Source organism: Macaca thibetana, chromosome 17 (genome assembly GCF_024542745.1).
Source record: "Macaca thibetana thibetana isolate TM-01 chromosome 17, ASM2454274v1, whole genome shotgun sequence".
NCBI lineage: Eukaryota > Metazoa > Chordata > Mammalia > Primates > Cercopithecidae > Macaca > Macaca thibetana.
Genome location: NC_065594.1, coordinates 36,283,610 through 36,297,171, shown reverse-complemented (window position 1 = coordinate 36,297,171; position 13,562 = coordinate 36,283,610). Strand labels below are relative to the sequence as shown.

At 34.6% G+C, this 13,562-nt stretch overlaps 1 protein-coding gene and 1 long non-coding RNA gene across 5 annotated transcripts in view; one reads left to right on the top strand and one right to left on the bottom strand.

The window, feature by feature from the left end:
• Positions 1 to 13,562, top strand: part of LOC126940852 (uncharacterized) — a 144,890-nt gene that overhangs the window by 9,280 nt on the left and 122,048 nt on the right. The window lies entirely within an intron of this gene.
• The window catches only part of PCDH17 (protocadherin 17), a 97,014-nt gene continuing 84,369 nt past the window's right edge, over positions 918 to 13,562 (bottom strand). For all 4 annotated transcript variants that reach the window (XM_050767061.1, XM_050767063.1, XM_050767064.1 and 1 more), the window contains one exon: positions 918 to 5,631. In XM_050767061.1, the coding sequence (XP_050623018.1) occupies positions 4,949 to 5,631 (683 nt within the window). In that variant the 3' untranslated portion in view covers positions 918 to 4,948. The remainder of the gene's footprint in view (positions 5,632 to 13,562) is intronic.

Below are 13,562 nucleotides of genomic sequence, written 5' to 3'. Positions count from 1 at the left end.
CCATAAAGATCTTCTTAGATATGAAAAGGCAATGCACTCTTCATGATATGTGTTATGCTGCTGGAAGAAAAGTAAAATTAAAAAAATCAATAAAGTCCAAACAAAAAGAATATTACACTAGTTTGAAATGTAGAAGATGTCACTCATTTAGTGAAATGGCAGATATATGGGATGTGTGGATTAACTGAGAAGAAATGCAAACAACCAAATCTAATTTATAAAGAGTAATGCGTATTAGAATGTACCTAATTACTTCTCCAACAAGATAGTAACCCTGACAGCATTCCTTTTTAGTGTTTACTCCTGAGGCATCATAGCCCAAAGCAAACACATAGTACGAATGCAATAGATGCTTATTAAATGGGGAGAAAAGGAGATTTATTATTGTAAAATGTCAAGATAAATATGTGTTTACTTTAAAATACCATTTATCCATATTTTATATATTGGATTCTGTGCTATATGGAGTTTCAGGCATTTACTAGGGGTCTCAGATCGTTTCCCCTGCAGACGAGGGAGGAGTATTCTATTTGCTTTCATCAGTCATGTAAGATTATGACAGGACTTATAAACTTACTTTTCTGAAATCCTCTGGGATCTTATGCCAAATTATCTTTATACTAATTGCAAATATTAAAAACCACAAATATCATTAGGCTATGAACCCTTGGTAATTATTTAACTAGTCAGTTTATCTAAGCTATGTGAAAGATTGCGAATCCACTTCTATTGAGAAACTAGTGATATTATCAAGTATTTTTTTTTAAGTCTTATTTTACTGTCAAGCGGATAACTAGCAAAATGAGTTGTGATGCCACAGTTTGCTTTTCTAAAATAATCACGATCAGGGTCCCTGTGATATGCAGTGTGTAACACATCCCTTCTGTGTTAATGAATTCAAGGGAAGGCAACACCACTATTAGTAATAGGTTTTTATTCAGAGTCCTCATTTTCCAGATAGGTCACATTAAACACAGCCGTTAAACAATAGCGTTGAGATAAATCCATACAATGTATGCTGCTTTTGTTGTTGTCCTTGTTCACCAATCACTTGGTGCAGCTAAGAACCTTATGGAGTGATGGGTTGATAATGGAAATAGCCAACCTGCAAAACACTGGGGCCAGGAAAGTCAGACTTTAATCAGGTCTCATTCAATTATATTTCGAATCAACACATCTTGATAGCCAAAACTCTCATTTGAATTAATGCTCTGATAAATGCTGTCTGTTGTCAAAAGAATATAATCAGACAATTATGACTGGGCATATATTATGCCAGACCTGTCTATTTGTTGAACTCAGTAACTTCTACTCTACTAGATAACAAACAGCTTTTAACCTGGTTCTAAAATAGCATATGCTCTATTACTACATGGCTTTTTTTTATGGTGCCATATTTTAAATCGAGCAATGTCTAGATCCTTTAAAGAGAAGTCATGTTTTACAAGATTTCAGCTAATTTTGGAAAACAAAACAAGTTAGTTTCTCAACCAGGAATTCAATTAACCTATGGAGTAGTGAGCCAATCTTTGTCTATTGCCTGCAATAAAGTTAGAAGTGTCAGGTTAAGAAATAGCATGAAAGAATTCTTTGAAATTGCATGATATGTCTCTTTAATGTTTACTTTGGTATAGGTATAACTAACACAGATTCTCACTACTTTTAACTGATGAAAAAGTTATTTTGTTGCTGATTTTTTTTTAATTCATCTGTATGCAATTTTTAGAAGTTTGGGTTTCTTACTAAAATTTCCATGAAGTGATTTTTTTTTTTCTGTGCTTAACTTCAGTTACTTAAAGACCTAAAAGACCTAAAGTAGTATCACATCACATATTTTGTATGTGTGGGATATTTTTGAGGGGTTAGTACTTGAAAGATGTGAACTGATTTTTTTTTTCACACTCTAAATTATGCTAAAACCCCTTCAAATCTCACTGTTTGCTCATGCATCACCTATTAGAGCAAGTTGTTCCCTAAAGGTGTGATTTTGGCATCTCATAGGCTTCCTTGAAAGCCAAGCACCAGAGGTCTGCGATAAAGGCAGTTGCCAGCTAAATGAATGAAAGCGAGATTTCTTCAATTCAACTATAAAAGCTTAGAGTCCTGACTGCTGTATTACCACCAACTTGTAAATAAATAATCACTACTAAATACAGATAATGTGTTAAACAGCTAACACTAGTAAATCACTGGTGACAGAGAGCCTAAAGGTAAATCCCTCACACATTGGCACAACCAATTCTTAAAATCTTATGGTGTTTTAATGTCCTCAGACACATATAATAAATTGAACAACTGGTTACTTAGCATTAAGAATGTTTAAAAAATAAACCCTACTCTCTTTGCTGATTTCATTTACATACTGCTTTAGATTTTACTAAGTGGTTATCTGTCTAGTAAGAGAGAGGCAACACTTGGTAAGACTAAATGGAAATCAGTTTTCCATCAAATTTCAGCTATCAAGCTAAATCAACCTGTAGTCTCCTGGCAAAAATAACGTCATATAACAGAGACAACACATTTCAGATACATAAATTGTCCAAAATATAGAGAGTCAATTAGGTTTCACATGTACAAGATCCCTTCTTTTCTAATTTAAACATTTATGAGTAATAAACACCAAGAGTAGAGCTTTGGAAAGGCTGTTACTAGGAACCAAAATATAGTTCTCAGGAGAATAAGGCTGATGGGAGTTGTCCACTCTTCCCTCTCAAAGCAGTTTTGCAAACGAGGTACAGTCTAAAATATTGATGGCATTTGATGGAAGTATTTTCAGTAGAAGTTTTTAAAGTTTAAAATTACAAAACTTAATTTAATTCAATGTTTGTTTTTGCTTTTGTTTTTGTTTTAAATATAAGAATTTTTATGACATTTATGCTGTTTCTACACTGGCTTGGTGGCCAGAAGAGAAGGCACAAAATTCTCCACCAGTTTGCAAATAATGCATTTTTCTGCTCCAGTGCTCAAACAGCCTTTATTTAACTCAGCACCACATTTTCTAAGGTATGGGCACAAAACTGTTTGTCATGAAGCTGTAAAATGCCAAAAATTTTAAATGCTGAAAGAAAATGTCAATCAAGGCATTTTCCCATCTGCTGCTACTTCTGCAAGTGCTAATTTTATTTTTCCCAATTCCTGAAATTTGAGGTTTCTTAGCCTCATATGGAATTAAGTTTGAAACTCGCTAAATGTCACAAGAAAAGGTGTAACCAAATGAAGGAATAGAAGGTGTATTGTTCTCAAAGGACACCAACAAAAAAGAGGCAGAAGAGCACTGAGATAAAGGAAAACATTTTGTTAAGACACAGACCTCTTGAAAAACACTACACAATGCAAGTAACCACTGCTGGTACATACATGCATTAAAGCATTTTTCATGTTTTTGAAATTTAATGGGAACACACATCTGAACCACTTAAAATACTTTGAGAACCAACTGATGGTATAATATCTACATAGGCAGAAGCTGTATGTTATTGAAAAAACATGAAGAAGTTGCAGATATTGGTACAAATGTTAATTCTTGTGATTTAGCATGACTGTAATAAAATCTTCTACAAGGACTTGCACATAACCATGACTGATGGATGTATTTTTTGACCTTTCAGTTAGCTCCATCAGCTCACTCAAACACATTTTGAACAGATTATGTACTGTAGTACTTGGTAGACTATACATTAAACAAGAGACTTTGCTCTGAGGCACTGCTTCCCACACTCCATGGGGAAAAGGAAGCAGGAAAAAACAAAACTCATAGAGTTCGACAGCTACCGAGGCAACACTTGCCATTTACAATATAAGCCCAAATATTTTTGCAACACAACTATATATTAATTTAATAAAATACACAATATAGCTCTTATACACTCAACAATTTGGCTCATATGCACTGAATCTGCAATAAATCAATAAAAAATATGTCATTTGATGTAAACACATTGAATCTTCTTACATTTGCACATTTAAATGGTCATGTGACTTGTGTATGTCTAAGACATTTTCACTTTCCTGAGCTATTTTAGTGTCCACAAATGAATAAAACATGTTAATCAAGTTAATTTTCTCTGAATCTTACCACTCAATGGTAACTAATTTTTAGAACTTTTCTATGTCAAATTTAAAACATACTCATCATTGTTTAAATCTTTGTTGGACACTAAAATGCTAAATAGGCATTTTAAATCTTTAAATTTTCTTCTCCTTTAATGACATGAATTAGTCTACGTGTGTGCAGGACAAAATGGACTATATCTTTTTACATTTAACTTTTATACGACATGAGATGTCTTACAAATGACCAAAGGTTTGTTTTTTTGTTGTTTTTAATTTTTGTTTTTGACTAATGATATGGAATGTTCCTTGTGTTTATATGTGTGTCAGGTAACTTTATACAGAAATGTTTACCACAAATACGTGTTAATGTTTGGTGTAGCTTGGACTACTGCAAGGTCTTTTCAGGACTTTCAGTAGAAGCCTGTGATGACTGCTAGAAATCCACCACAGATCACAAATTATGACCCTGCTTTGTATGGGGTTTATAGGTAAACAGTTAAGTCAGCATAAATCACGGAGGACAGTCTGAGAGTGATCAGAAATACTTCAATTCTCGCACTGCATACCTTCCTAACAGATTGTCAAAAGGTAATTCTTCTTATCCTCCTTTTTCTTCTCTCCTTTTTCTTCCCTTTTTTCTTTTCTCTTTAAGCATCAATAATTCTGTCCTAATATAAGTTTGGTCAAAACGAAACCATTGTTATCTCTGAAAAAGAAACAGCAGTGGAAAGAACATACTTGTCGGCACTTCAGATGTTCACTAAAAGCCTTAAAGCAGCATTGGTCTTTCTTCATCCCTGTAAAATGGGTTATCACCAGGAGGAATCATCTTTAAATCAACAGAAGAGACAAGAGAATGCCAATGCCTTTTTTTTTTTTTTTTTTTTTTTTTTTTTCACTTTCTCACAGCCACAGGGTCGTTTCCCCGGCAGTCTTGCAAAAGCTTATCAATTTCTCTCACAACTTCCTCTGCATCCACGGACTCTCTGCCCAGATCCCTGTTGGGGTGGTCAAGCTGCTCAAGAACAGCACCCATCTCACTGGAATCCCGGCTGGCTCTGGAATGCACATCCGCAAAGACCCTTGCCATCTGATCAGAAGCCATGAAGGGAGGGTCTCTTGGTTGCTTACTAGGCGACAGATACTGACTGTCAGTGGGCAAGTACTGACTGCTTGCTTCAGCCAGGGCTCCTGGTTTTGCTTCACAGCTATCCAGGGAGCCTTTTGTTGAGGTGCAAGGCTCGATGCATGCCTTGGTTGGGCTGCTTGATGCTGAGGGGACCTCTTGGAGGAGAGGGCTCAGGGCACGTTTGGCTTTTAAATAAGGTTTAACGTTGGCAATGAGAATAGTGTGCTCTCGCTTGTCTTTTCCAAATGTACAAAAAGTCTTCTTCCCAGTGGGATTCACAGTTTCGTAAGTCTCAGTCTCAACATTAGCTTCAACTGTAGGTACAAAGAGATTTGTGCGGTAATCTGCATTTTCAGCCTGATTGGCTGCAGGGAACTGTGGCATCCAGCACCTGTCAGAATGACCAAGCACTCGGCATTCATCTGTGCAATTAACACACTCTTCGGGTTCTGCAAAACAAAAGAGAAAACAGCAAATCCAATCATTAGGGTTTTCTTTAAATTTCTACAGAGGCTGTGATCAGCTCTCAATGGGCTTGCTTGACCTCTGGTCTCTTAATTAAAAAGGAAAAGAAAACAATAATTAAAACATTTCAGGATGGTTGCATAAACCTGCTGGTTGAGACAATGGTTTAATTTAAGTCTATTCTCTAGATATTAACGAATTCCCATAGCCTGGGAAGAAGTAAGAGGTGGCCATTGGAGAATCATTCTCAGTAGAACAGAGCATCACTGTAAACTAAACTCCTGGGGATATCAGTTAGTCTTTGTTCTCTATAACTCATCCTAGAAACAGTGAACTTCAAAAAAGATTATCAGCATTATTTTTTTCAAATCAAATAACAGGGCAAAAACTGGATTGCAAACTTCCATAACAAATTCTAAGCTGCTCTTTAAAAAATGTTTTATCACTATTTTGCTTGTAATTGCTATTTGGATGACAGTCATGAAATAAAAGGTTTCCTTTAAATGCTTACTTTTCCTACTGAGAGTGGCAAATGGAATTTTTTATCAGAATGTATTATGAATAAACTTGTCAAAAAGTGCACATTCCTATTTTATTAGATAGGCTTACGGATCATGTAATCAGTTTTCTGTTCAGCTTTTTGTTTTTGGGTGTAAGTAGGTGAAAATGCATTTACGCAACAGATATAGTTCAAAATGAATGACAAATCATGATTTTCCATTTTAAATAATAATGCTTTCTGTGGGAATTTTTACTTTTTTCCTTTGCCAATAGAGAATCTAAATAAAGCATTCTTTTAATGATCTCTACTTCCCAGATGCTGAACATGGAATATGAAAAAAAAAAATCCTTAATTATAGAACAGCTGCATACTTCCATTGACCCCAATATTTTAAACCATAACTTTGAGCTACATCTTCCCAGTTGTCCCTTTCTTCTAAAAATGGTTGTGCCTATTGTAGTTAATGACTGTTTTTAAATCAGAGACTTTTACTTTTAGGAGAGGATATTTACAGTTTACTTTTACGTAATGGGAATAGAAGTGCCTACAGTTTTAGGCGCCCTTGGGATTTGCCATTTAATTGATGCTGGTTGATTCCCATGAATTTAGAGTGTCCTGTGCAAGAAAAGACTTCCACATGAAAGATGTATTTAAAATAGCAGCAAATGTAACAGCATTGATAAATTTGTATATCACTTCTCAAAGCTATATATGAAACCTAAAATTATACTTAAAACATGTAAATAATTATTTACATTAAAAGGCCCACAATCTGTTTTATCTCGAAAGGTTTTAAGATAAAATAATTTCTTAAGAGTTTGAAATTTTGTAGGAAGAAATCAAATGGTGTCTTGACAGAACAAAGATACTATACTATTTATTCACACCTGCGAAACATAAAAAAAAAAAATAGGTATCTTTCTTCTATTTTAATTTTTTCATTTTTTAAAAGAAATGTTTTCTTATGAGTAAATTAAATATTCACTGTTAAATTTATTATGCAGGAAATAATGCTGAAAAGTAGTCTCACAGGGCATCTACAGACCCGAATACTATCTACAAATTGAAAGACTGTTAGACAGACATGAAGAGCAGCAGAAACTAGGCATTAATTTTATTCAGAAGCCTCCATTTATGTATTTAAATTAAAGCTGAAATTTTTTAAAAGGGGGTATCAGAAATTCAATATTGGCCCAGCATGGTGGCTTATGCCTATAATCCCAGCACTTTGGGAGTCTGAGGCAGGAGGATTACTTGAGCCCAGGAGTTTGAGACTAGCCTGCGCAACATAGCAAGATGCCCTTCTACAAAAATTAAAAAATAAATAAATAAATTAGCCAGGTGAGGTGGTGCGTGCTTCCCATCCCAGCTACTCGGGAGGCTGAGGCAGGAAGATGGCTTGAGCTCAGGAAGTCAAGGCTGCAGTAAGCTGTAATCATGCCATTTCACTCCAGCCTGAGTCACAGGGTTAAACCCTGTCTCAAAATAAATAAGTAAATAAATACGTAGAAAAGCAAAAAGAAAGGTTCAATATCAGGTATGAGTCTATGTTTCCTTTACCTACTCTAAATGGGAATCACAAATGTTACCTTATTTATATCTGTCAGTAAATGTTAGAAAAAATAATATAATATCTTTTCAATAAATAGATAACTTTCAACAAATTTTATCTTTCAAAAAGAAGGAAAATTAGAAAACTTTACAATCTATCTCACTCGGTAATACTTTGTATCTTCTAGCATCATTTATTTTTTAAAAATTCATTTATAACTCATACACTGTCTTCAAAACATGCTAATGTAGCTTCATATTTCATATTGACCAGCCTTTCATTGTAGCTATTTGGATAGCTAACACTGAATGAATTCAATATGAATTTAAAAGAGAGAAAAAGAAAATAATGCAGACGTATAAAAGTGTAAATCGACCTTGAATTTGAAACCAACAGCATAAAATTATTGTTTGCTTGTCACTGCTGAAAATCTGCAGCATTTTACTTAACTCCTTTATATCACATCGTGGGGAGTACATTTTGAGTATTGATTATGATACATTACAAGCTGTTCACCTTGTGATTAGACTATAATTTTGATGGCAGCAGTTCACAGGCAGTGAAGAAAATTGAATGGACACTTTTGTACAAATAGCAGAAACTATGAGCACGAAGTGAACTCTAACTGTTAAGGGTCAAGTTAGAGTTTGTGAGAGAGGGAAATCATTTTTGAAGAAACGTAAATAGATGAATAGGTAAATACAGAAAGAAGAGACAGATAATATACAATGAATGACTGGTTGGACAAAAAAAAAGACAAATGGAAAAAAGGAAGAAAGTAGAAAGGGAAGAAGCAAAACAAAGTGAAGGGAAGGAGGGAAAGGAGAATGAGAGGGACTCAAGGGCTGCGGGGAGATGAAGGTAGAGTGGAGTGTGGAGGGAGAAGGAGGGAAAGCTGCCACAAAGACAGGGTTTGTTTAAGACAAGAAAAGTTGTATTAGCCAAGTATTTCTGCCATGTACCTTTTTAAATGCCCTCAATAAGTTAAGTGTGTATAAAAAAAATAACATTGAGGAGTATTTACTTAAGCCCTACAGTTCTAAGGTAGATGGTCAAACTGCTCTCTGTACTTTAAGGGGAATGGATTCTGGAATAGATATGTTGAATTATAAGCTATGGAAATGAAAACAAAAGCAAATTATTTAGATAGCCACCATTTCATATATTCAATATATATACCAGAAAACAAGTCCAGAAACCCTGAACAGAAGAAATCAAATCAAAAATAGTTGATCCAATATTCACTTTTTTCTTCAGGTTCAATCTGGGATTACCAAGAGATTATTTAGTTTTATTTTCCTACTTTCCTCAATATAACATGATCACCCCTTCACAGAATGCATCCCTTGCCAAGAAACATAACAAAATCTAAATAGTATGCAGATGAGAGATACTCACAGATAAGCATGTTTATATTGCAGAAGGAAAACAATTCTAAAGTACACAAGATGGAACTGTGGGCAGTTCTGCCTATATTAGTCACTGTAAACTTTAGTGTTTACAGTTACAAACTATTAGTTTATAGTGTCTAATCTTTTAAAAGCATGATTCCCTGAAATATCATGTGACATTCAATAACTTTAAACACTTTTTTAGTATTAAGAATCACTTTCTATACTCCTGTTGCTGCATCTGACTATTATGCAGGCCTCAAAGGGAAGTATCTAAATGCAGTAGCCTTAATTAGTTCAATTGTGCCTCTTAATTTATATGACATTTCTGCAAAACAGATGAAGTAACTCAAAAGACTATAGTACTTGCAGTTTACCTGCACCATAAACCATACACACACATGCACACATATTCATATTGTATACAAACCTTTATTTTTATGTTTGTGATAAAACTGCTTTTTCCAACACAGTCTAAAAATTCATTAATAAAATAGAAAATCTTAAATCCATAACCTATGCATTTATGAACATCGCTAGCAATTGCCATAAGAGAAATACAGGTGAATCCCAGGAAGTTCTAAATTCATAATTTAAGGGGTACAAAAATAAGACAATATTTTATTATTGTAAATAAAATAATATTTTATATGTTTGCTTATATATTAACAAAATTTATATATATATAAATGTACACATATACATATACATCTTTCAGACTAAAAGCATTAATAAGCAACATTTTAATCTTCCCGTTTGCCACAAGCCTGGGTGGAAAATCTATGATTAGATCAACACTTTAACTGTCTCTGATTTTGAATTTCATGTAATTAAAATGGATTTGGACATAAAGATACCTGAAATCTGCATATTCATATTGGCTGATAATATCTGAAAGCTCTCTTTCTCTTTTTTAACCTACACTAAGCAGTTTAACAGCATAATCTTAAGGATATCAAGCAAGCAATCATTTTGTGACAAAATATACCTTCAGAGGAATTAAGCCATTGTGAAATTATTATAAATTATATCTATGTGAGGAAAAAATACTTAGATAAAAACATCAAATTATCTGCTTTTAAATTTTTGTTTTGTTTGTTTTGTTTTGTTTGTTTTGAGACAGAGTCGCACTGCAGCCCAGACTGGAGTGCAGTGGTGCGATCTCGGCTCACTGCAACCTCCGCCTCCCGGGTTCACAGCATCCTCCTGCCTCAGCTTCCCGAGTAGCTGAGACTATAGGCGCATGCCACCAGGCCCGGGTAATTTTTTTTGTATTTTTAGTAGACACGGGGTTTCACTGTGTTAGCCAGGATGGTCTCGCTCTCCTGACCTTGTGATCCGCCCACCTCGGCCTCCCAAAGTCCTGGGATTACAGGCGTGAGCCACCGCGCCTGGTCAATTGTTGGGTTTTAATAGTCTCCCACAAATGTTATATAATTCAATTTTACAATGTGTTTTAATTGTATAATGTCGCTATATCACAGGAGTGCATAACCATTTCAATGATGCCAAAAATTACCATGTATAAGATGGAAAGTTGAAACCAAAATGTTATTAAAATCAACCAAGATTAACAAAAATAAATGGGCCTCAGTTGAACATAGTTATTGTGGAAAGTTCAGGGAAAAACACTTGTGGGTTCTGATTCTGTAGTGTCCAAACACAGGAAATATGCCTAGGAACCAACCAAAAGAGTCTTACTTTGGAGAGAATCTACCTCTTTATTCTATTCTGTCTTGCTCTCAGGCAGAAATTTGTCAAAAGTCAGAATTTTAAACTTGTTTTCCCTGTCTTCAAAGCACTACAAAAGTAATTTGTGACCACTTAGGGAAATTTTAGAGAGCATAAAAGGATTTCCTCCCCTGAGTTTCACGCTTACTTGGTACCTTGGGAACTCACATATGTGTACATCTGAAAACATGCATATAGTTTCCAGCACAGGAGTTTCCTATGTGCATCCAGTATTTGCCTCTGATTTTCTTTTCTATAATGATGAGATAAATGTCTGTGTCACAGACGCTTAAAAAACAAAATCTATAAATCATGGCATCAATAAAGACAGTCTAAATTGCTGTGACCAGGGGAAAAAGACATTTCAGAAAGTTATCTGTGCTTTACGACTGTCAACCAAATGGTCTTATTTCTGTTTTGTAAACAGATTTAAATAGAAGTCATACTCTTCTATTACTGTGGTAGTTGGTATCGTTTCTAACAGCATCTTAATATTAGAGTTGTTTCCAAGTAGACAACTCTATAAATGGAAGTCCAGTTTTATTTGTTCCCATTATTTTTTTTTGTTTCTAATTTACCTTCTTTCCCCAACATAAGCTTTCATAATATCTAATTAGTTGTCTGAAAAATCAGAAAGCAAGCTCTCGTCTCTATTTATGGTTTGCACTAGTGTTCTGTAGATTAATTCTGTAGAATCTGAGCTAAGTACCCATCACAAATTCTTTATCTATCTGCAAACCAAGCCAAGCCAAGACCTTTGGCTGGCAGTTCATGCGCAGTAATAGTTTTCTGTTAAGAGGCTTTAATGGTATAACAATAGCTTGATTTTATGGTCTTTTTCTTTCTTCAGCACATACACACAATTACCCACACATGCATGTGCACACACTTTCCTATTATCACAACAAATCAATGATAAAATAGAAATCTCATTGGAAAATCGTCCAACATACCTCTAATAAAATGGATTTTTCTTTCAGTGAGTTGACGAAATATACAACATCCGGTGAACTGACACTTTTCTAACATAAACAGTTCTTTCTTTTTATGGCTATGTTGATTACTATTCACTTGCTTTCTTTTCCCATCCTATAAAACCTTTACACTTGTTATAATGATAGAGTGAATCATTCCATATAAATGGTACCTTAACAATCTATATTCATACACATTATTATTTCCACTTATGACTTCTATGTCCCTTTTACCTGTATATTGTTAAAAATAAATATTCTGTTCTCACTATCTGACTATAAGGAGTAAAATTTTTGCTTTCAATATTATTTCTAGAGACAGTTCTGGATAAGTAAGTTGTATCAAAATCATTTTTTCCTGTGCCAGATTTTTAAATGGGTATTCTAATATTACAAATTTCCCGGAATTTTTTTCCTACTTCCAAGTTTTATTTTAACACCATTTTTAATAAGCTTGTTTTATCCTTTATGCAGGGAAGAACAGGATTGGGTAAGAAAAAATGTTAATCGGAGAATCCATTGCTTGCTTAGCTAAGCTATTCTTCTATAGCATTGTATTTCCCATGTGTCTCCCTTGTACACAGGGATACATGTTGTTTCTTAATCAAGTAACTCATATACAGATAAACAGATATGGAATGTCTTTTGATGCTTTTATTTTTTAATGTAATGAGGAAAATATATCTTGTTATGATACGCTTATTTCATGAGGCTGCCTGTTCACATGTTGGCAGTGATATAACGAGCAAAACTTAGACATAGGACCCCAGGAACTGAAATTATTTTTAAATAAATCAGTCCCATAAAGAATTATAAATTTAAAATATAGCTCAAATAATAAAAATACTATGAGAAAAAAATGTATACATTTTGAGGAGTATGCACTGCTAATCTGGCTTCCAGAATTTACATTGTGAAGTGCCATTCTATCTGCTTTTGATAGCAGAGAGCACATTTCGAAGAGGAAGTTGTTATAATACTATCAAATAGTCAAACCACGGCAGCTTTGAAGTACCAATCCTCTAGCGTGCACCTGCATCACACAATGCTTTTGAATGTATTGCCACGGCTGCATTCAGACACCAGAAATCACTGTCCTATATCATAAGCAAGTGAATCCAATCACAGCTGGGTATTTGGAGCAGTTTGGAGCATTTGCACTTACTATTCAATGCACCTGCACACCTTCAGGGATGGTTTTAAGTGTTTGTGACCCTTTGGACATAGTAAAATGTTTACCAGAGTAGAATTTTCTGGCATATATATTGACCACACATAGATAGTGCTCTAAGGTGAACAGAACTTAAGACAAATTGAAATTAAATATGATAAGGAATAAATACAAAACAGTATTTTATACAGAAGTGCTAGGACTGTAAAACAATGAGAATCTAAGCCATGCATTGGGAATTTATGGCACAAATATAATTTGTGTCCCATGGCATGCCACTCTGAGATTAACATTGAAAATTTAACCTGCCCCTTCCCTGAATTCCCTTCTGTAGGCACAGCCATTACCTGGGGCAGCAGCAGATGCTTGGAAGTAAAGGCACAGCTAAATGGAACCATCTTTTTCCTAACAGGTACCCTGAAGAGAACTGGCTGAAGCTCAATACTATACCACTAGAAAAAGGTTTATATTCACTTTGAGAAAAGTGCGCTGACAGAGACTTTCAAGGAAAAACAATACAATTCAAATGTCCCACCAGTGTAAAGACAGCTCACATTTTGTGGGCGCATTAGATATGTGTAGTTCAGCAATTAC